The following is a 25,011-nucleotide window of genomic DNA, read 5'->3' as shown; positions in this document are numbered from 1 at the left end:
GCCAGGTAGTGGGGGATCAGCTTCAGAGAGGCCAGGTAGTGGGGGATCAGCTTCAGAGAGGCCAGGTAGTGGGGGATCAGCTTCAGAGAGGCCAGGTAGCGGGGGGATCATCTTCAGAGAGGTCAGGTAGTGGGAGATCATCTTCAGAGAGGCCAGGTAGTGGGGGATCAGCTTCCGAGAGGCCAGGTAGTGGGAGATCATCTTCAGACAGGCCAAGTAGTGGGGGATCAGCTTCAGAGAGGCCAGGTAGTGGGGGATCAGCTTCAGAGAGGCTAGGTAGTGGGGGATCAGCTTCGGAGAGGTCAGGTAGTGGGAGATCATCTTCAGAGAGGCCAGGTAGTGGGGGATCAGCTTCCGAGAGGCCAGGTAGTGGGAGATCATCTTCAGAGAGGCCAGGTAGTGGGGGATCAGCTTCAGAGAGGCCAGGTAGTGGGGGATCAGCTTCAGAGAGGCCAGGTAGTGGGGGATCAGCTTCAGAGAGGCCAGGTAGTGGGGGATCAGCTTCAGAGAGGCCAGGTAGTGGGAGATCAACTTCATAGAGGCCAGGTAGTGGTGGATCAGCTTCAGAGAGGCCAGGTTGTGGGTCTTATTGGCTGACACCTGGCATGATACAGATGGACATTTGAGGTAAAAACATCAGTTAATATACTGTAGCGAAGTCAGAGGGTAGTCCCAACCACAACCAGGTCTTGAACTTTGTCTTGAACCTTGGGACGGTCAACCAAACACCTCAGTGAAGTCAGAGGGTAGTCCCAAACAGGGCTTGAACATTGGACCTTGGGACTGTCAGCCAAACACCTCAGCGAAGTCATAGGATAGTCCCAATCAGGGCTTGAACCACGGGACTGTCAACCTAACACCTCAGCTGTTACCCCAAGAGATCCCATGTCTTGATGAGGTCACTAGGTAATGGCTTGAGGTGACTACAATACTGTTGATGCTCAGTTGATCACATCAATATTCTCATGACCAACAAATCCCCCCACTGAAATAAAGTTTGTTCATGATTTTGAAAAACGTTTTGATGGTAGCAACATCATCTGCTTCTTCAGGTGAGTCTCCATCTCTGTCGTCTCCAGGAAAGAGGATAGACCATTGGAGTCAGGCTGGAGCCAACGCAGCCAGTTGTAGCAGAGGGCGATTCTCTCCAGGAAAGAGAAGGATGATAGGGCCTGGAAAGGAATTATTTTCTAATCTAAATGATACACTGTACTTTAATGCTTTGTCAAGGTTATTTGTCAATCGTTCATTCGCCAAAAGCACACATTTAATGAGGTAATTACACTGAACAAAAATATAAAGGCAACATGCAACCATTTCAAAGATTTCAGAGTTACAGTTCATATAAGAAAATCAGTCAATTGAAATAAATTCATTAGGCCCTACTCTATGGATTTCACATGACTAGGAATACAGATATCCATATGTTGGTCACAGAAAACTTTTTTTTCCAGTATGGGTGTGGATCAGAAAACCAGTCAGTATCTGGTGTGACCACCATTTGCCTCAAACAGCGCGACATATCCTTCGCATAGTTGATCAGGCTGTTGATTGTGGCCTGTGGAATGTTGTCCCACCCCTCTTCAATGGCTGTGCAAAGTTGGATATTGGCGGGAACTGGAACCCGATGTCGTACACGTCGATCCAGAGCATCCCAAACATGCTCAATGGGTGACATGTCTGGTGAGTATGCATGCCATGGTAAAACTGGGACATTATCAGCTTCCAGGAATGGCTGCATCATGTTATGGGTATGCTTGTAATCGACAAGGACTGAGTTTATTTAGAATAAAAATAAATTTAATAAAATAAGCAACAACAAAAAAATCCTATAGGAAAACCTTGTTCAGGCTGCTTTCCACCAGACCCTGGGAGACAAATTCAACTTTCAGCAGGACAATAACCTATAACATAAGGCCAAATATACAGTTGCAGTTGCTTACCAAGATGACGTTGAATGTTCCAACTAGTGGCCTAGTTACAGTTATTAATTAAATGTGCTTGAAAATCTATGGCAAGACTTGAAAAGTGATGTCTTGCAATGATCAACAACCAACTTGACCGACCTTGAATATTTTTTTTAAAGAATAATGTGCATATATTGTAGTCCAGGTGTGCAAAGACTTACAGCTGTAATCGCTGCCACAGGTGATTCTAACATGTAGTGATTCAGAACAAGCAACACACTCAGACCTAGCATTATTCAGAAACTGTGCTGTACATGTAGGTCTCATTTCTGAATCTGGAGGATGTATAAAATCTAAGTTTATTGATAGCGTACGCAGATGAGGTAAAATGCTTGTTTCTAGCTCCAACAGTGCAGTAATACCTGGCAATAAAAATAAACTATACACACATAATCCATAAAGAAATTAGGAAATATATGAACGAGCAAGGTCAGAGACAGGAATATATACACATATATTGGTGTATAGACAGTATATGAACGGAAAAGGTGTGTACAACAGTATTTATATAGGTTGCGCCATTACTAGAAACAGTATATACCACAACAGCCTCAATGGCACACAATCCATGTCTCAATTGTCTTAAGGCTTAAAAATCCTTATTTAACCCATCTCTTCCCTTTTATCTAGACTGATAGAAGTAGACTTAACAAGTGACATCAATAAGTGATCATAGCATTCACCCGGTCAGTCTGTCATGGAAAGAGCATATTTTGTACAGTGTACATATAAAGTGGGTAAAACATTATGTAAACATTATTAAAGTGACCAGTGTTCAATGACTATTTACATAGAGCAGCAGGGTAGAGTACCAGGTGGTAGCTGGCTAGAACAGTGACTAAGGCTGGTGGTGACTTAACAGTCTGATGGCCTGGAGATAGAAGTGATTTCTAAGGCTCTCGGTCCCAGCTTTGATATACCTGTACGGTCTCTGCTTTCTTGATGGTAGCGAGGTGTACAGGCCGTGGCACGCGTGACTGGGGTCCTCGACGATGATCTTCTTGACCTTTCTGTGACACTGGGTACTGTAGATGTCCTGGAGTTTAGGCAGTGACACGTTGGGCTGACTGCACCACCCTCCGGTGATACAGCTCTCAATGGTGCATCTGTAGAAGTTTGTGAGGGTCTTGGGGGGCCAAGACAAATTATTTCAGCCTTCCAAGGTTGAATAGGCACTGTTGTGCCTTCACCACGCTCTTTGTGAAGGGACTATTTCAGGTTGTCAGTGATGTTTTTGACCCTCTCCCCTGCAGCCCCGTTGATGTGGATGGGGGCGTACTCTCTGCTGTCTCCTGTCATTCACGATCAGTTCCTTTATGTTGACGTTATTTACCTGGCACCACTCCACCAGTGCTCTCACCTCCTCCCTGTAGGCCGTCTCATTGTTGGTAATCAGACCTACCACCGTTGTACCAGACGGTCACTGTTTGCATATGGTTATCGTCATCCAATTCCCAAATTGGATCCCCTTAGACTTTGTTGGTCTGTTTGTTTTTATTTTTTAAAACAATGTAGCTGTTATGGGGACATATGGTCATGTGATGCAGTTCATAGTTGATGCTGTTGGTGAATGTTGAAAGTTAGCAATTAAATAGATCAAGTATGATGGTCCATTTTGGGTGGACTCCCATAATAGGGATTTGTGTTTGCCACAATATAAAACCATCTTGAACATTTTGTTTGATGAGATGTCATTCAGCAACACAAAGACTTATCGGAGGAATCTGGTGAGAGGGGCTATAGGACAGGCCCACTGTAATGGCTGGAATGGAATCAATGTAACAGAGCCCAACATGTTTGATACCATTCCATTCATTACAATGGGCCCCTCCCACCATATTCCTCTGACTTATACAGCTTCATTATCTAGTACGCAGTCAATCTAAATATGCAATAGAAAAAGAGGTCTTCTGACCATAATGGGACTTCCAGGATAAATAAAGGTTCAATCAACAAAAAAAAATACACACCCTAGTCCAGTGTTCCCACACCTGAGTCAACTAACCATAGAGCCCTCAGTGACTTGAATCAGGTGAGTTTCTCTTGGGTTACAATAAAAATGTGTGCTGGGGGGGGGGGGGGGGGGGTCTGGAGGTCTGGAGTTGGGAAGCACGGCCCCTGTCCAATCAGGTCTCCAGCAGTCCATGAATTAGTCTACTCCATGATCAGACCAGCAGGTACCCAGTGGAACGTATTGACATTACCTGCAGATTCTCACTTCCTACTTTGACAGGTAACATCACTGACACAAATGACCTGTAATTTACAGTCCATTGGAATGACAACTTAGCCTCCCTTCACCCATCTTGTTCTGTATCCTCTGTCCGGAGTTCTTTGAAGCAGCAAGCACAGCAGGGGCCAGCATTGGAGAAATAAGAATCCGTTTCGCATTTGAATTCATTGAATGTCCAGGTAATGAAGGGCTGGATTCTGTGAGGTCAGTTCTCTGTAATAAAATCAATTTCTAATGAGAAAATAACAATGGATGTGTAGTCAAATTCTAGAAAATGGGACCGATTGAACAACTTACATGATACATATCTGTACTTTAAATGGCACCAATACCAGTATAATGTTTTAGTTAACGGGACAGCATGTAAATGGTCAGGTGTATAAAGGGTGGCGTGCCAAGTTTGACCATGCACATTGAATACAGTCATGATTAAAAGGTAGCCTACTGGAGCCTTGTAAAACCAGACTGATCTCACGAGAGCTCACATTCGGTTTCACTTCATGTGAACAGAAACATGAGTGCAGTGGACAGTTGTTTAATGAGGCCTACTGCACTATTGACTGACCATTCTTTTACAGAGACAATGTTCCATATAACACAATTCATTGTACAAATACCTAACAGGAAATCAATTTGCCATCTTGACTCTTTCAAAAGGTTTGTGTTCTTTGCCTCGCAAAAAGCTATTGAAATTACTGTATTAGTCAGAATTTGTTACTTTTATTTTAGAAAATGTCTTTTAAAGTGTGGCATTTCAAGTCACGTTTTGTTTAAAATACAGAAAAACAGACACTTGCAGAACATGGATATAGCAACAAAAAGGAAACTGACAGAAAATAAAGGTAACAAGCTTTTGACTGGTCTATTTTTCTCTTTTTGAATAAATGAAATTTATGGAAAAGGAGAAAAGCCATTGGGGAGAAGAGGACAATGATGGATTGATGGGAGGGATGAGTGAGATGAAGTTAGTTTCCTTTAACTATATGGTTGCTTCATGGCTGATGTTTTAAATTATCTTTATAAAGTCTAATTTAAGATGAAGTCTTTTCCTCTTTTTTTGATCTTCTGGACCCAGTGCTCTTCAGCGCTGGAACTTCCTGGTCTCTGACAAGGAGGGCTAGGAATGCCAACCTTGTCCTGCAGTCGAGACAGACTGCCCGCCGTGCCGTCCACCAGCCCGCCACAGTGTGGCATTCCCTGGCTGGCCCGACCCACACTGCGCTGACTCAAGATGATAAAGTGGAGTTCTGTGTTTGCTGTGCTTGTGAACGTTGCTTCTGACTTTCCAAGTCTCTAAAATGTTTCTCAACCTGCAGAGGAAGGACAGGGGAAGACAACTTGAGATGTATGATCAATAACTTTTGCTATGGTAACAAATAGTAAGAAAAAGTGCAAATGACATGTTAATTGTAGAATTTTTACACAACAAAGGCAATGCATTGACAGACCTGACAGTAGAAGCAGTAAATGGTGGACGGACCTAACAGCAGTGGTGGACAGACCTAACAGCAGTGGTGGACAGACCTAACAGCAGTGGTGGACGGACCTAACAGCAGTGGTGGACAGACCTAACAGCAGTGGTGGACGGACCTAACAGCAGTGGTGGACAGACCTAACAGCAGTGGTGGACAGACCTAACAGCAGTGGTGGACAGACCTAACAGCAGTGGTGGACAGACCTAACAGCAGTGGTGGACAGACCTAACAGCAGTGGTGGACAGACCTAACAGCAGTGGTGGACAGACCTAACAGCAGTGGTGGACAGACCTAACAGCTGTGGTGGACAGACCTAACAGCAGTGGTGGACAGACCTAACAGCAGTGGTGGACAGACCTAACAGCAGTGGTGGACAGACCTAACAGCAGTGGTGGACAGACCTAACAGCAGTGGTGGACAGACCTAACAGCAGTGGTGGACAGACCTAACAGCAGTGGTGGACAGACCTAACAGCAGTGGTGGACAGACCTAACAGCAGTGGTGGACAGACCTAACAGCAGTGGTGGACAGACCTAACAGCAGTGGTGGACAGACCTAACAGCAGTGGTGGACAGACCTAACAGCAGTGGTGGACAGACCTAACAGCAGTGGTGGACAGACCTAACAGCAGTGGTGGACAGACCTAACAGCAGTGGTGGACAGACCTAACAGCAGTGGTGGACAGACCTAACAGCAGTGGTGGACAGACCTAACAGTAATGGTGGACAGACCTAACAGTAATGGTGGACAGACCTAACAGTAATGGTGGACAGACCTAACAGCAGTGGTGGACAGACCTAACAGCAGTGGTGGACAGACCTAACAGCAGTGGTGGACAGACCTAACAGCAGTGGTGGACAGACCTAACAGCAGTGGTGGACAGACCTAACAGCAGTGGTGGACAGACCTAACAGCAGTGGTGGACAGACCTAACAGCAATGGTGGACAGACCTAACAGTAGTAGCAGTAATGGTGGACAGACCTAACACTAATGGTGGACAGGCCTAGGTACAGTTGAAGTCAGAAGTTTACATACACTTAAATTGGAGTCATTAAAACTTGTTTTTCAACCTCTCCACAAATTTCTTGTTAACAAACTATAGTTTTGGCAAGTCGGTTAGGACATCTACTTTGTTCATGACAAGTAATATTTCTAACAACTGTTTACAGACAGATTATTTCACTTATAATCCATTGTGTCACAATTTCAGTGGGTCAGAAGTTTACATACACTCAGGTGACTGCTTTTAAACAGCTTGGAAAATTCCAGACAATTATGTAATTCTCATAGGCTAATTGACCAAATTTGAGTGAATTGGAGGTGTACCTGTGGATGTATTTCAAGGCCTACCTTCAAACTCAGTGCCTCTTTGCTTGACATCATGGGAAAATCAAAAAAACTCAGCCAAGACCGTCACAAGTCTGGTTCATCCTTGGGATGATTGTAGATGGCTTACCGAAACGTTTGACCCAAGTTACACAATTTAAAAGGCAATGCTACCAAATACTAATTGAGTGTATGTAAACTTCTGACCCACTGGGAATGCGATGAAAGAAATAAAAGCTGAAATAAATCAATCATTCTCTACTATTATTCTGACATTTCACATTCTTAAAATAAAAAAGTGGTGATCCTAACTGACCTAAGACAGGGGATTTTTACTACGATTAAATATCAGGAATTGTGAAAAACTGAGTTTAAATGTATTTGGCTAATCTGTATGTAAACTTCCAACTTCAACTGTAGGTGGACAGACCTAACCGCAGCGGGTAGGTGGACAGACCTAAAAGATGTAGTAGGTAGACAGATGTAGGTGGAGTAGAGAAGCGATACTCACTATTTTGCGTACATGACTTAAAGCACTTCCCTCTTTGCCTTTGCAGTTGTCAGCCTGGTATGGCGGTGAGATCACAACGTCATCCATCACCATTATGTTCTTCTCCTGCCATTTACAGTCTTTGATGCTGCAGAACATAGTACACAACAAATCACTTAACGGGTCAAACAGTCCTTGAGCTGAGGAGTCAGGTCTATTTAAACCACTAAAATGCGTTTTAATCTAATATTTTGAAATAAAGCATATAATCTTAATTGAATAATTTTTATTTATGAAGCTAAAACTTAATTTATAAGAGTATGTATCATTAGATTATCTAAGCCTATCATCTGTAAAGGTAGATAGGGATACAGACATTGGGGAGATGCGGGACAACTAAGTACTGTAAGGTGAATGCCTTTATCCAATTCTCAATGAAAATCTTGCCGCCCGAGGTGCTATCACTTAGTTTGTGTGCTCAGCAGTTGATCATCAGTCACACCGCGTTGGCCGTGTGTGGAAAAACTGAGGTGTCGGACCTGGGATTGTCGTTACTGCGTCGTACCAATTTAAACAAAGATTTCCAATGTTTGAATTCGTGTTGACCTAACGTGGGACGTATTCAAATCACCTGCCTCTAAACCTGGCCATTACAACTGGAAAGGATATTCAGTAGGCCCAGTGGCGGCATGGGAGTCCGAAAGGATATTCAGTAGGCCCAGTGGCGGCCTGGGATCCATAAAGAATCATCTGCCCATGTCAGATATATTATAACCAGTAGACAATGTTGCCCAACGACACTCTGCCCCTCTGAAATTAATATTATTTAATTGAAAAAGGCACTTACGTTTTGTGAATAGTCTGGAATAGATGCTGGCCCTCCACAGAAACCCCAGCACTGATTGCATATGCTTGGGATAGCTTGTCCTCCTTCTCTGACCGTGCTCGATTGGCAAGCTTGGAGAAAGATGGCAGGGAGGAGAAAGTTAGGAGGGAATTTGAAGGCAGTCAACCAACTTGAGTCAAGGTGCAATCAAAACCTACGCTGACCAAAAATATAACCGCAAAGTGTTGGTCCCATGTTTCATGAGGTGAAATAAAAGATCCCAGAAATGTTCCATATTGACAAAAAGTGTCTCGCTCTCAAATATTGTGCACAAACTGCAATGTCGTTTTAGAGAATTTGTCAGTACGTCCAACCACGCCAGCCCAGGACCTCCACATCCGGCTTCTTCACCTGCAGGATCATCTGAGACCAGCCACCCAGAGAGCTGATGAAACTGTGGACAACCGAAGGATCTGTACAAACGGTCTCAGGGAAGCTCACCTGCGCACTCGTCATCTTTGAAATTGTTGCATTTAAATTTTTGTTCAGTATATAAATGCATTTGAAGGGAATAGGCGCAAGACGCAACTTTCGCTTACATTTGAAAACACAATTCATAGCCTTGATCAGAAAAATGGGATGAGAAAGTTTACAAGGAAGATTTAACAATGACTGGCTCAGATGGGTGATTATTTGAGACAGGTGACAAATGGAACTCAAGTCATCTCATCGCAAGTAACCAGTGGGCCTGGCCTGTTCATAAAATGTACAATTTTTTTCATCAGATTTTGTTTTCCATACAAATAGGCTAATCATAAGAACAAAGAATCCCGACTAAAGCCTAGTCTAGGATACAAAGTCAAGCAGCATCTACAGTAGGTGTATTCAAATCTTACCCGCCGAGGTCAGGAATACTCCTGGTTCTGTTCTACCTGATAATTAATTTCACACACACATGGTGACCCAGGTCTAAATCAGTCCCTGATTAGAGGGGCAGAATGAAAAAGCAGTGGAACTGGCTGAATTTACAGGACCTACAGTATGACAGCAGATGAGGGCTTACCTTGCTAACATTCAGTGATGCTAGAGGAGGCGTTTCAGTGCGATCATTTATTATATCCACTTCAGAAACATAGTCTAAATTGATCAGGATGACGTCGTGGAGATTTGGCTTTCTGCTGGAGGGATCACATTCTGGGAGGAACTCAAGTCAAGGTAAACAAGCTGAGTAGTAGTACACAATGCGTAGTAGTAGTGGAACTAATAAAATAAATAAAAACTTCTGGTTCGGATCACGGTTTTGAGTCACAGATCGGATCATTTTTCAGATCAGAAAAAGAAAAATCGGAGACAAATATAACTTTGCTTTCCATTTATTACTTAAAAGAACACTTAAAGAAACAAACTAAGGTTTAAATAAAATATTAAAATAAAATATTCAATACTCAATTAAAGTGCAGTATGAGGCATCATACCTTCTTCCTTTGAACAGTGAATGAAAAAATAGCCTGTGTCCACGTCATCAAAAAAAAGTCAAGAAAGAAAGCAAAGCAGACCTGAGCTTAACTTCAAATGATTTTTCTAAAAGATGAGGATGTCTACATTGTCTGGGGAGAGGGTAGACCTCTTTGCAGTCACTATGTCCCCTGCCGTGGAGAACACCCTCTCGCTAGGAACTGAAGTGCCAGGCAACATCTTGCCACCATGACAATGTGAGGGTATTTACACGCATTGATTTTCCACCATGTCAGTGGATCACCATCCACTGGAATGCCGCTTGTGGCCTTGTAGGATGCCTCCTCTTTGATGGTGTTGGCAAAAGTCTTGCCTGTGTCCTTGCTCGCAAAGGTCTCCCCGAAAAGCTCCTTCTTGGCCAAATTATTTTGTGGAGGAAATGCCTCTGAGTCTGCTCCTGTGGCTCGGTGGCTTGACCCTGCAGAAAGAAATGACTTGATCTATTAAAACTAACTAATTATTTATTTTCATATAAATATAAATTCCGCCAATAACATTTAATAAAATCCATTATAAAAAATTTAAAAAAGGATGATTCTAAGAGCAATAGCATTGACTAAGATTAGACTGCAGTATATTTATTATTTAAGTAATTCATTCTTTTTTTTTACCTCTTCAGTGGCCACAATCCTAGTGATGAGATCACTGCATGGCCTCCGGCATAGGGCAGGGTCTAGGTGAGACCGAGACTTGAACAGACCGGGACTTAAACCTTGGGTGGGTGCGCGAGGGGATTTTGTAGCATGGCTCAAGCACTTTCACCAAATTTTTAAACCCTTTGTTTTCCACAACAGAGTATGGCCTCATGTCTACAGTGATAAACATCCCAATAGATTGTGATGGCTTCAGCCCGGTATGATTCTGCAGCAAAATGCCTACATCTGTCTACCTACTCCGCTTAAATGCCGCGGTGAGAAGTTGTCTCTTGGCTGAGTTGGCTGCCGTCACTGACACACCAGGGTGATGACGCTTTGAACATGCATTTCCATGATCATACAGCTTTCTTGTGGCACAATAACTATACACCGTAATGGTGTTGTCCACCACCCTTCTTCTGTCATCATATTTGACATGGAAACCAAACTGCTCCCATACATGAGACTTAAATGAAGCGGGAGGCTTTTCCAGTTCTTCACCTCCTCTGCTAGCCACGGCTGTCACTGCTCTTTTGTTCTTCTTTGCTTTATGGAACGCGAGCATCCAGGATTGATTCGTTGAGATTCAACATTTTACCTTTATTTAACTAGGCAAGTCAGTTAAGAACAAATTATTATTTTCAATGACCTTCTAGGAACAGCGGGTTAACTGCCTTGTTCAGGGGCAGAACGACAGAATTTTACCTTGTCAGGGATTCAATCTTGCAACCTTTCAGTTCCAAGTCCAACACTCTAACCACGAGGCTACCTGCAGGCCCGTTCACATGAACAGTACACACAACTGCTTTAAAAAATAAAATAAAAGTCGAATCAACTTTCAGGCTTCAGAGTAAAACAAAACACGCATCGGTCTTGTCTATCTTCTCACAGCAACTCTGTATCGAGATTTAGGGAATTATTACTTTAAAAAGGTTACAGCGGCAGACAAAAACTGTATTTCACACTATGATGGTAAAACTTTGCAATTGATCCGCGGTTCACTTGCGTGCCGAACCGTGGGGGGCGGGGTGACCCGTACAGATCACGGATCAACTACAGTCCGTTATAGTAGTAGCAGCACACAATGCACAGTAGTGGCGGCAGCAGAAAATGCATAGTAGTAGCAGTAGTAGCGGCGGCACACAATGCATAGTAGTAGTAGTATCACACAATGCATAGTAGTAGTATCACCCAATGCATATTAGTAGCAGCAGCAGTATCACCCAATGCATATTAGTAGCAGCAGCAGTATCACCCAATGCATATTAGTAGCAGCAGCAGTATCACCCAATGCATATTAGTAGCAGCAGCAGTATCACCCAATGCATATTAGTAACAGCAGCAGTATCACCCAATGCATATTAGTAGCAGCAGCAGTATCACCCAATGCATATTAGTAGCAGCAGCAGTATCACCCAATGCATTTTAGTAGTAGCAGCAGTATTACACAATGCATAATAGTAGCAGCATCAGTATCACACAATGCATATTAGTAGTAGCAGCAGTATCACACAATGCATAGTAGCAGCAGCAGTATCACACAATGCATATTAGTAGTAGCAGCAGTATCACACAATGCATATTAGTAGCAGCAGCAGTATCACACAATGCATAGTAGCAGCAGCAGTATCACACAATGCATATTAGTAGTAGCAGCAGTATCACACAATGCATAGTAGCAGCAGCAGTATCACACAATGCATATTAGTAGTAGCAGCAGTATCACACAATGCATATTAGTAGTAGCAGCAGTATCACACAATGCATAGTAGCAGCAGCAGTATCACACAATGCATATTAGTAGTAGCAGCAGTATCACACAATGCATATTAGTAGCAGCAGCAGTATCACACAATGCATATTAGTAGTAGCAGCAGTATCACACAATGCATATTAGTAGTAGCAGCAGTATCACACAATGCATAGTAGTAGCAGCAGCAGTATCACACAATGCATATTAGTAGTAGCAGCAGTATCACACAATGCATATTAGTAGCAGCAGCAGTATCACACAATGCATAGTAGCAGCAGCAGTATCACACAATGCATATTAGTAGTAGCAGCAGTATCACACAATGCATATTAGTAGTAGCAGCAGTATCACACAATGCATAGTAGTAGCAGCAGCAGTATCACACAATGCATATTAGTAGTAGCAGCAGTATCACACAATGCATAGTAGTAGTAGCAGCAGTATCACCCAATGCATATTAGTAGCAGCAGCAGTATCACACAATGCATATTAGTAGTAGCAGCAGTATCACACAATGCATAGTAGCAGCAGCAGTATCACACAATGCATATTAGTAGTAGCAGCAGTATCACACAATGCATATTAGTAGTAGCAGCAGTATCACACAATGCATATTAGTAGTAGCAGCAGTATCACCCAATGCATATTAGTAGCAGCAGCAGTATCACACAATGCATATTAGTAGTAGCAGCAGTATCACACAATGCATATTAGTAGTAGCAGCAGTATCACACAATGCATATTAGTAGTAGCAGCAGTATCACACAATGCATATTAGTAGTAGCAGCAGTATCACACAATGCATATTAGTAGTAGCAGCAGTATCACACAATGCATATTAGTAGTAGCAGCAGTATCACACAATGCATATTAGTAGTAGCAGCAGTATCACACAATGCATAGTAGCAGCAGCAGTATCACACAATGCATATTAGTAGTAGCAGCAGTATCACACAATGCATATTAGTAGTAGCAGCAGTATCACACAATGCATATTAGTAGTAGCAGCAGTATCACACAATGCATATTAGTAGTAGCAGCAGTATCACACAATGCATATTAGTAGTAGCAGCAGTATCACACAATGCATATTAGTAGTAGCAGCAGTATCACACAATGCATATTAGTAGTAGCAGCAGTATCACACAATGCATATTAGTAGTAGCAGCAGTATCACACAATGCATATTAGTAGTAGCAGCAGTATTACACAATGCATAATAGTAGCAGCATCAGTATCACACAATGCATATTAGTAGTAGCAGCAGTATCACACAATGCATAGTAGCAGCAGCAGTATCACACAATGCATATTAGTAGTAGCAGCAGTATCACACAATGCATATTAGTAGCAGCAGCAGTATCACACAATGCATAGTAGCAGCAGCAGTATCACACAATGCATATTAGTAGTAGCAGCAGTATCACACAATGCATAGTAGCAGCAGCAGTATCACACAATGCATATTAGTAGTAGCAGCAGTATCACACAATGCATATTAGTAGTAGCAGCAGTATTACACAATGCATAGTAGTAGCAGCAGCAGTATCACACAATGCATATTAGTAGTAGCAGCAGTATCACACAATGCATATTAGTAGTAGCAGCAGTATCACACAATGCATATTAGTAGTAGAAGCAGCATCACCCAATGCATAGTAGTAGCAGCAGCAGTATCACCCAATGCATAGTAGTAGCAGCAGCAGTATCACCCAATGCATAGTAGTAGCAGCAGCAGTATCACCCAATGCATAGTAGTAGCAGCAGCAGTATCACCCAATGCATAGTAGTAGCAGCAGCAGTATCACCCAATGCATAGTAGTAGCAGCAGCAGTATCACCCAATGCATAGTAGTAGCAGCAGTATCACCCAATGCATAGTAGTAGCAGCAGCAGTATCACCCAATGCATAGTAGTAGCAGCAGCAGCAGTAGTATCACCCAATGCATAGTAGTAGCAGCAGCAGCAGTATCACCCAATGCATAGTAGTAGCAGCAGCAGCAGTAGTATCACCCAATGCATAGTAGCAGCAGCAGTATCACCCAATGCATAGTAGTAGCAGCAGCAGCAGTATCACCCAATGCATAGTAGTAGCAGCAGCAGTAGTATCACCCAATGCATAGCAGTAGCAGTATCACCCAATGCATAGTAGTAGCAGCAGCAGTATCACCCAATGCATAGTAGTAGCAGCAGCAGCAGTATCACCCAATGCATAGTAGTAGCAGCAGCAGTATCACCCAATGCATAGTAGTAGCAGCAGCAGTAGTATCACCCAATGCATAGTAGTAGCAGCAGCAGCAGTATCACCCAATGCATAGTAGTAGCAGCAGCAGTATCACCCAATGCATAGTAGTAGCAGCAGCAGTAGAAAAGCATGCTAGCACATGGCTAGAGCAGTGACATTTAAAGAATCAAGACTTGAGGATAAATATGAAGGATTCACTTTAAGTCTATACAAAAACACCCCTTTTTACCAACGGTCCAGACTGCATATCTGTCTTGCTACACAATATTCCAGCCATTTGACTGAGCATTTGGCAGGCGTATTTCTCACGTGAGAGTCACGCCTATTCCTTCCAAATGCCTTAATGATTTTTTTGCTTGCACCTCATCTCATTGGTTGAGTGCTTTCTACTACTCTACAGGTATTTGACTGAGGAAATATATCACCATCAGCAGGGTTAGAATGAGTCAATCATTATGAGGGTCTATTATCCCTATCAATCGTCAATATTAGGGTATATTCTCCCCATCAATATTAGGATCTATTCTCCACATGAAAAATCTCAGACACCTGTAGATCAACGTAATAGAGTGGTAGACTGAGGAAGTCACATGGCACTCCACCAGCAGCTGTGGTTAGATAGAGACTGAGGAAGTCTTGCCAGGCACATGGCTCCCCGCCAGCAGCTGTGGTTAGAGACTGAGGAAGTCTTGGGGTAGGCCATAGCAGTACTGTCATAGTCAGCTGGAATGACAACCAAGGGAAATGCTGCCACCTATTGCAGCCACAGGAGAACATTCCCAGGTTATAGCATGGCAATGAATGACAGGAAGCATCCTAGAGAAAGTAGAGGGACATGATAGGGCTCCCGAGTGGTGGAGCAGTCTAAGGCACTGCATCTCAGCGCTAGAGGCGTCACTACAGTTCCTGGTTCGATTCCAGGCTGTATCACAACTGGCCGTGATTGGGAGTCCCATAGGGCGGTGCACAATTGGCCCAGGGTTTGGCCGGGGCAGCCAATCATTGTAAATAAGAATTTGTTCTATACGGACTTGCCTAGTTAAATCAAGTTTAAATAAAAACAAACATTTATGGAACAGAACATTCCCAGGTTATGGCAATGCATGACAGAAAGCATCCTGGAGAAAGAAGAGGCATGAATGGAACAGAATAAATCTATGTAAGGCACAAAATGTTACGCATAAGGCACTAAACGCAGAGGTGGTGTGTCCCTCCACAACAGTGTTTAACATCTAGGCCTATATACTGAAAATACACATTAACTTGGAGGTACATCTATCACCTCTGGGATAGCTTGTCAAAAACTACCAGGAAACCTGGTAAGATGGACATCCCACTTCAATCATGCCATCTGAACAAAACATGCATGTTATTCACGTTAGTCGAATGTGGCAGGGCCTGCAAACCATTACAGACTACAAAAGGGAAGCACAGCCGAGGGCTGCACAGTGACACGAGCCTACCGGATGAGCTAAACTACTTCTATGCAAATAACACAGAAACATGCATGAGAGCACCAGCTGTACCGGAAGACTGTGTGATCACGCTCTCCACAGCCGATGTGAGTAAGATCTTTAAACAGGTCAACAGTCACAAGGCCGCAGGGCCAGACGGATTACCAGGACGTGTACTGCGAGCATGCGCTAACCAACTAACAAGTGCCTAAACTGATATTTTCAACCTCTCCCTGTCCGAGTGTGTAATACCAACATGTTTTAAGCAGACCACTATAGTCTCTGTGCCCAAGAACACTAAGGTAACCTGCCTAAATGTCTACCGACCCGAAGCACTCACGTCTGTAGCCATGAAGTGCTTTGAAAGGCTAGTCATGGCTCACATCAACACCATCATCCCAGAAACCCTAGACCCACTCCAATTTGCATACCACCCCAACAGATCCACAGATGATGCAGTCTCTATTTCACTCCACACTGCGCTTTCCCACCTGGACAAAAGGAACACACACCTATGTGAGAATGCTTTACATAGACTACAGCTCAGCATTCAACACCATAGCACCCTCAAAGCTCATCAATTAGCTAAGGACCCTGGGACTAAACACCTCCCTCTGCAACTGGATCCTGGACTTCCTGACAGGCCAACCCCAGGTGGTAAGGGTAGGTAACAACACATCCGCCACACTGATACTCAACACAGGGGCCCCTCATGGGTGCGTGCTCAGCCCCCTCCTGTACTCCCTGTTCACTCATGACTGCACGGCCAGGCACGACTCCAAGACCATCATTAAATTTGCCGATGACACAACCGATTACCGACAACAACGAGACAGCCTACAGGGAGGAGGTCAGAGACCTGGCAGTGTGGTGCCAGGACAACCACCTCTCCCTGTGTTCAAGACAAAGGACTTGATTGTGAACTACAGGAAAAAGCAGACCGAGCACACCCCCATTCTCATCGACGGGCTGCAGTGGAGAAGGTTGAGAAATTCAAGTTCCTTGGTGTCCACATCACCAACAAACTTTGTCCAAGCACACAGTGAAGCGGGCACGACAAAACCTACACCCCCTCAGGAGACTGAAAAGATTTGGCATGGGTCCTCAGATCCTCAAACGGTTCTACAGCTGCACCATCGAGAGCATCCTGACTGGCATGGCAACAGCTCGGCCTCTGACCGCAAGGCACTACAGAACGGCCCAGTACATCATTGGGGCCAAGCTATCTGCCATCCAGGATCTCTATACCAAGCAGTGTCAGAGGAAGGCCCAAAAAGTGTCAAAGACTCCAGCCACCCTAGTTATAGACTGTTCTCTCTGCTACCGCACGGCAAGCGGTACCAGAGCACCAAGTCTAGGTCCAAGAGGCTTCTAAACAGCTTCTACCCCCAAGCCATAAGACTCCTGAACATCAACATCAAGTCATATGGCTACCCACACTACCGGCGCCCCCCCTGTATAGATTGATATTTTTATTGCTCCTCTTTAATTACTTGAACTTCTCTTACTCTTATCTGTATTTTTTGAAACTGCACTGTTGGTTAGGGGCTCGTAAGTAAGCATTTCACTGTAAGGTCTACACCTGTTGTATTCGGCGCATGTGACTAATAAAATGTGATTTATTAATCTACAAAACATCCAACTAGTTATGGCTTTAACCACAACACAGAAAGAATTGCAACTGTGGTTACATGTTTGCATGCTTTGTTTTTGGTGGGGTCTCTGTCTGCCACTGCCATTCAGTGACAATTTAATATACAATTAAATTGAGAAGCCCTGTGAGTGCTAAACTACATCTTCAGTCTCAGTGGACTAGTATAACAAGAAGAAAAAAAAAAACAGTGGAATGGCAATAGCAGCATGCATGTCACAACCTAGCGCTGAAATTGTAGGCAGCATTCTGCCTTCTCCCTACAGTTCTCAGCCATTAGCTTCGGCCACGACTTATGTGAACTCCAATCCCGGAGATGTGTTTTAAAGCTGCAATATGTAACTTTTTTGGCAGCCAGAACAAACTCACATAGAAATGTAAGTTAAAGATCTGTCACTCATTGAAAGCAAGTCTAAGAAGTGGTAGATCTATTCTATGTGTTCCTTTTCTATGCTGCCCGTTAAGTTTTGTTCTTAAGTCTATTACTTTTGGTTACTTTTACTATTACTATTACTTTTGAAAATACAAAATGTTGGTTATGGAAAATATTTTTCACAGCAGTTTAGATGGCTAGCTGTCTAAATCACCAACCAACCTCTCCACTCACCGGACCCTTTTGATCACTCGACTAAGCATGCCTCTCCTTAATGTCAATATGTCTTGTCCATTTCTGTTCTGGTTAGTGTTTATTGGCTTATTTCACTGTAGAGCCTCTAGTCCTGCTCACTATACCTTATCCAACCTATTAGTTCCACCACCCACACATGCAATGACATCTCCTGGTTTCAACGATGTTTCTAGAGACAATATCTCTCTCTTTATCACTCAATACCTAGGTTTACCTCCACTGTATTCACATCCTACCATACATTTGTCTGTACATTATACCTTGATGCTATTTTATCGCCCCCAGAAACCTCCTTTTACTCTATGTTCCAGACGTTCTAGACGACCAATTCTCATAGCTTTTAGCCGTACCCTTATTCTACTCCTCCTATGTTCCTCTGGCGATGTAGAGGTGAATCCAGGCCCTGCAGTGCCTGGCTCCACTCCTATTCCCCAGGCGCTCTCTTTTGACGACTTCTGTAACCGTAATAGCCTTGGTTTCATGCATGTTAACATTAGATGCCTCCTCCCTAAGTTTGTTCTATTCACTGCTTTAGCACACTCTGCCAACCCGGATGTTCTAGCTGTGTCTGAATCCTGGCTTAGGAAGACCACCAAAAACTCAGACATTTTAATTCCAAACTACAACATTTTCAGACAAGATAGAACTGCCAAAGGGGGCGGTGTTGCAATCTACTGCAAAGATAGCCTGCAGAGTTCTGTCCTACTATCCAGGTCTGTACCCAAACAATTTGAACTTCTACTTTTAAAAATCCACCTCTCTAAAAACAAGTCTCTCACCGTTGCCGCCTGCTATAGACCACCCTCTGCCCCCAGCTGTGCTCTGGACACCATATGTGAACTGATTGCCCCCCATCTATCTTCAGAGTTCGTGCTGCTAGGCGACCTAAACTGGAACATGCTTAACACCCCAGCCATCCTACAATCTAAACTTGATGCCCTCAATCTCACACAAATTATCAATGAACCTACCAGGTACCTCCCCAAAACCTTAAACACGGGCACCCCCATAGATATCATCCTAACCAACTTTCCCTCTAAATACACCTCTGCTGTCTTCAACCAAGATCTCAGCGATCACTGCCTCATTGCCTGCATCCGTAATGGGTCAGCGGTCAAACGACCTCCACTCATCACTGTAAAACGCTCCCTGAAACACTTCTGCGAGCAGGCCTTTCTAATCGACCTGGCCGGGGTATCCTGGAAGGATATTGATCTCATCCCGTCAGTAGAGGATGCCTGGATATTTTTTTTAAATGCCTTCCTAACCATCCTAAATAAACATGCCCCATTCAAGAAATTTAGAACCAGGAACAGATATAGCCCTTGGTTCTCCCCAGACCTGACTGCCCTTAACCAACACAAAAACATCCTATGGCGTTCTGCATTAGCATCGAACAGCCCCCGTGATATGCAGCTGTTCAGGGAAGCTAGAAATCATTATACACAGGCAGTTAGAAAAGCCAAGGCTAGCTTTTTCAAGCAGAAATTTGCTTCCTGCAACACTAACTCAAAAAAGTTCTGGGACACTGTAAAGTCCATGGAGAATAAGAACACCTCCTCCCAGCTGCCCACTGCACTGAAGATAGGAAACACTGTCACCACTGATAAATCCACCATAATTGAGAATTTCAATAAGCATTTTTCTACGGCTGGCCATGCTTTCCACCTGGCTACTCCTACCCCGGACAACAGCACTGCACCCCCAACAGCAACTCGCCCAAGCCTTCCCCATTTCTCCTTCTCCCAAATCCATTCAGCTGATGTGCTGAAAGAGCTGCAAAATCTGGACCCCTACAAATCAGCCGGGCTAGACAATCTGGACCCTTTCTTTCTAAAATTATCTGCCGAAATTGTTGCCACCCCTATTACTAGCCTGTTCAACCTCTCTTTCGTGTCGTCTGAGATTCCCAAAGATTGGAAAGCAGCTGCGGTCATCCCCCTCTTCAAAGGGGGGGACACTCTTGACCCAAACTGCTACAGACCTATATCTATCCTACCGTGCCTTTCTAAGGTCTTCGAAAGCCAAGTCAACAAACAGATTACCGACCATTTCGAATCTCACCATACCTTCTCTGCTATGCAATCTGGTTTCAGAGCTGGTCATGGGTGCACCTCAGCCACGCTCAAGGTCCTAAACGATATCTTAACCGCCATCGATAAGAAACATTACTGTGCAGCCGTATTCATTGATCTGGCCAAGGCTTTCGACTCTGTCAATCACCATATCCTCATCGGCAGACTCGACAGCCTTGGTTTCTCAAATGATTGCCTCGCCTGGTTCACCAACTACTTCTCTGATAGAGTTCAGTGTGTCAAATCGGAGGGTCTGCTGTCCGGACCTCTGGCAGTCTCTATGGGGGTGCCACAGGGTTCAATTCTTGGACCGACTCTCTTCTCTGTATACATCAATGAGGTCGCTCTTGCTGCTGGTGAGTCCCTGATCCACCTCTACGCAGACGACACCATTCTGTATACTTCCGGCCCTTCTTTGGACACTGTGTTAACAACCCTCCAGGCAAGCTTCAATGCCATACAACTCTCCTTCCGTGGCCTCCAATTGCTCTTAAATACAAGTAAAACTAAATGCATGCTCTTCAACCGATCGCTACCTGCACCTACCCGCCTGTCCAACATCACTACTCTGGACGGCTCTGACTTAGAATACGTGGACAACTACAAATACTTAGGTGTCTGGTTAGACTGTAAACTCTCCTTCCAGACCCATATCAAACATCTCCAATCCAAAGTTAAATCTAGAATTGGCTTCCTATTTCGCAACAAAGCATCCTTCACTCATGCTGCCAAACATACCCTTGTAAAACTGACCATCCTACCAATCCTCGACTTTGGCGATGTCATTTACAAAATAGCCTCCAATACCCTACTCAACAAATTGGATGCAGTCTATCACAGTGCAATCCGTTTTATCACCAAAGCCCCATATACTACCCACCATTGCGACCTGTACGCTCTCGTTGGCTGGCCCTCGCTTCATACTCGTCGCCAAACCCACTGGCTCCATGTCATCTACAAGACCCTGCTAGGTAAAGTCCCCCCTTATCTCAGCTCGCTGGTCACCATAGCATCTCCCACCTGTAGCACACGCTCCAGCAGGTATATCTCTCTAGTCACCCCCAAAACCAATTCTTTCTTTGGCCGCCTCTCCTTCCAGTTCTCTGCTGCCAATGACTGGAACGAACTACAAAAATCTCTGAAACTGGAAACACTTATCTCCCTCACTAGCTTTAAGCACCAACTGTCAGAGCAGCTCACAGATTACTGCACCTGTACATAGCCCACCTATAATTTAGCCCAAACAACTACCTCTTTCCCAACTGTATTTAATTTTTATTTATTTTGCTCCTTTGCACCCCATTATTTTTTATTTCTACTTTGCACATTCTTCCATTGCAAAACTACCATTCCAGTATTTTACTTGCTATATTGTATTTATTTTGCCATCATGGCCTTTTTTGCCTTTACCTCCCTTCTCACCTCATTTGCTCACATTGTATATAGACTTGTTTATACTGCATTATTGACTGTATGTTTGTTTTTACTCCATGTGTAACTCTGTGTCGTTTTATCTGTCGAACTGCTTTGCTTTATCTTGGCCAGGTCGCAATTGTAAATGAGAACTTGTTCTCAACTTGCCTACCTGGTTAAATAAAGGTAAAATAAAATAAATAAATAAAGATGGTACAACTCTACACTATACTTGCTTGTTTTGTCACCAACGGAAATTAGAGGCACTTCTACGATTTGCGCAACCAGGAAATGGTGGAACGATTTCTGCATAGTGCATCTTTAACGTTAAGAAACATCAATAATCATTGCTTGCGAAATGGCTTTCTAAACACATGGCCCTCGTCTTTCATCAGCGAGAAAGAATCCTTCAAATAAAGACACTGTAGCAGTTACAGCTACGGAGCCTCCATCAGACTAAACTACACTTCCGTTACACTTCCCCAGTTACACTTCGGCACGATCAAGGTGAGTATCAATTTAACCTGTATTATTCAAATGATTTCTCTCTGATATTAAAGGTCTTTATGTCCACCGGCTGCATCAAACTGTTCCAGCGGAAGTCATTCATTGTCAATGGCGCAGTGCGTTGGGGGTGCAGCACTAGGCAGTGGTGTGTTCTGTATACCAAATCAAATGCATTTATAAAGCCCTTTTCACATCAGCAGATGTCACACATTGCTTATACAGAAACCCAGCATAAAACCCCAAACAATGTAGATATAGAACCACGGTGGCTAGGAAAAGCACCCTAGCAAGGCAGGAACATAGGAAGAAACCTAGAGAGTAACCAGTCTCTGAGGGGTGGCCAGTCCTCATCTGGCTGTGCCTGGTGGAGATAAGAGTACATGGCATTAAGGCAAGATTCTTATTCAAGATGTTCATAGATGTTCAAACATTCATATTTGACCAGCAGGGTCAAATAATAACCACAGTGGTTGTAGAGGGTGCAACAGGTCAGCACCGCATGAGCTCAATATCTTCTACTCGTGTTGTTTTACCATGCATACAAACATAAATACACACACTCCAACTACCAAGCTTTTAGCTAGTTGAAAGAGAAGCACATGTGCCTCAAGTACAGAAAATGCGGGGTAGAAATACAAAACTGCACTGCAAGCTATGCATCTTAATGATCAGACCGACCGTTGGATCTTAACAACCCCCACCCACTACTACAGGAGACGCTTTCATCCAACCACTTAAGTGTAATGTAATGGAACCGAGTCATGATCAAGGGCTACTAACAACCAGTCATTGGAGCACATGTATGGTGGTCCTATGCCCACCCTCAAACGTGTGGATTGACGAGAGAAATCCATAGTTTTTTTGAGCTAGTTACTTGGGCCAAGGTTTAATGAAGAGCCATATAGTTGACCAATGAGATTCGCTTTTGGCTAACTAGCGTTACTGTACAGTGACAGAACCGGCATGTTTCATCATACTACCGTAGCTAGCTAACAAGCTAGGCTAGCTAACGATAACTAGGTACCCTTGGGTCATCCACTGACTTTGACAAGTCAATCATGCCGTGCTAGTTAATCGGATTGATAACTAAGACTGTCTTTATGCTTGATATTCTTAACAGCGTCAAATGGTAGCATAAATTATAATTTGCTGGCTATCTAAACGCAAGCTAATGTTCGCTGCTAACTAACAGTAAATGAACGTCGCTAGTTAGCGTTGAGGAAATTAAATTAATTGTAATTTGCCTAACATTGCAATCAGTTAGGTGGCAATAAGAATGATATTATATCGCATTTCAAAACCATCTGCGCTGGTCAGTCAGCGCAGATGCTAGCCAATAAAAATTACTGTATAGTGTTAATGAAACTGCCATGATGCCATAATGGGATCTGCCAAATAGTGATCCTAGGACCAGCAATTCTACGTTGGCTCACAACACATGAAAGCAATAACTACACGATCAGAGCAAAACTCCAGCAATATTTGCAAAATGTAATACAAAAGTAATGAATTGTATCAAAATATTTCAAGTGGGACAAAGCTAGCTAAGAAATTCGGCCAGCTACAATTACGCCTGCGCGGATAACTATTTGACATGTTGGTTACAGACAGGCCCTCACCGAAGGCAAACAGGCCAATGATTCAATGGCACCCTAAAATGGAGAAAGGATACTCAAAGTCAACATCTTGGACTGGTAGTCGAAGGCCACCACTTCTCCCTGCAGACGCTGGCCCAAGCAGGTAAGACAAGAGATATGGCTGCCGACGCTAAAATACTCCCCCGGTCCAGGAGCCGCCATCTTCTCCGCCAGGAAAGCGGAGCTCCAGTATTACGTAAAATTAGTACGTGAACTCGTCACTTGGACGACTCCAGGGCATGTCAAATTACCTACGTTGCATATGATGATTTTAATGAATTCCACAGTTCATACTCTAGCTAGCTGGCATTATAGCATTGCATTTAGATTTTTTTTACCAAGGATATCATATTGTAGGATGAAAAAATGTATATAAAAAAGTATATATATTATTGAATTAATAAAGCTGCATACCAACATGGACTGTGTTTCGAATACCCATACTAACATACTGTATACTACATACTTAGAGTATACACTACATACTATATACTATTAGTTCATTTTAGTATACTGTAAATGAACTGTATGTTTCAGTTGAGCATACTAGAGCTTCGCCTGTCTACCGGAAGTTGATGCTGTTGCTATGCAACCTCTTGCTAGCTTGTTAGCACAACAAATGACTAGCAAAAAAAATGTACGATTTCGGGTGTGTTCGTAAATTCAATCTGCAGTAACAGAGTGTACTCTGCGCGTTCGTAAATCCATAGCTTTGTCAGATTGTAAATTCAAAACATTAGGTAACTAGCTAACATACAGGCACATACTACTGTAATGCTATGCGGTTCGTAAGAGTAGCGTAGCTAACAAATTGTCAGCCAACATAACATGTAACGTAACTTATTTAAAAAGTCATTACTTTATTACATTGAAAATATTTTCGTAACATTTGCCATTAGTTAGTTCAATGAATTTGTATTTGCTCACGTCGCACTTCGGGCTGCATATTTTCCACCATTTTCTTCAAATCTGAAAACGTTGTGAAGCCACGCCCATTTACTTAAGAATTGCATTATCAGCCCTAAAAGTACGGAAATAGTGTTCTCTGCGTGTATACTCAGTATTTTGGTGAATTTATTACGTCATCCGGGAACTTATGCCATAATAACTTTATCCATACTATGACCAATAAGCATACTATATACTCAATTCATGTCACAAATTGTGTGGTTAGTATGAGT

At 43.3% G+C, this 25,011-nt stretch overlaps 1 protein-coding gene across 1 annotated transcript; it reads right to left on the bottom strand.

Moving 5' to 3' along the window:
- Positions 1-2,250: 2,250 nt before the first annotated feature.
- LOC109883549 (protein LSM12 homolog A-like) lies at positions 2,251-24,059 on the bottom strand. Its single transcript, XM_020475583.2, has 5 exons — positions 23,866-24,059; positions 9,382-9,512; positions 8,340-8,449; positions 7,514-7,640; positions 2,251-5,510 (listed from the first exon to the last, which is right to left on the bottom strand). The coding sequence occupies exons 1-5, from the start codon at positions 23,990-23,992 to the stop codon at positions 5,427-5,429; spliced, it is 579 nt and encodes a 192-aa protein (XP_020331172.1). The 5' UTR covers positions 23,993-24,059; the 3' UTR covers positions 2,251-5,426.
- Positions 24,060-25,011: the final 952 nt, after the last annotated feature.

The sequence above is a fragment of the Oncorhynchus kisutch genome, linkage group LG11, assembly GCF_002021735.2.
Source record: "Oncorhynchus kisutch isolate 150728-3 linkage group LG11, Okis_V2, whole genome shotgun sequence".
NCBI classification, from domain to species: Eukaryota; Metazoa; Chordata; class Actinopteri; order Salmoniformes; family Salmonidae; genus Oncorhynchus; species Oncorhynchus kisutch.
The sequence above is the reverse complement of the archived record's forward strand: the minus strand, read 5'-3'. Positions and strand labels throughout refer to the sequence as shown.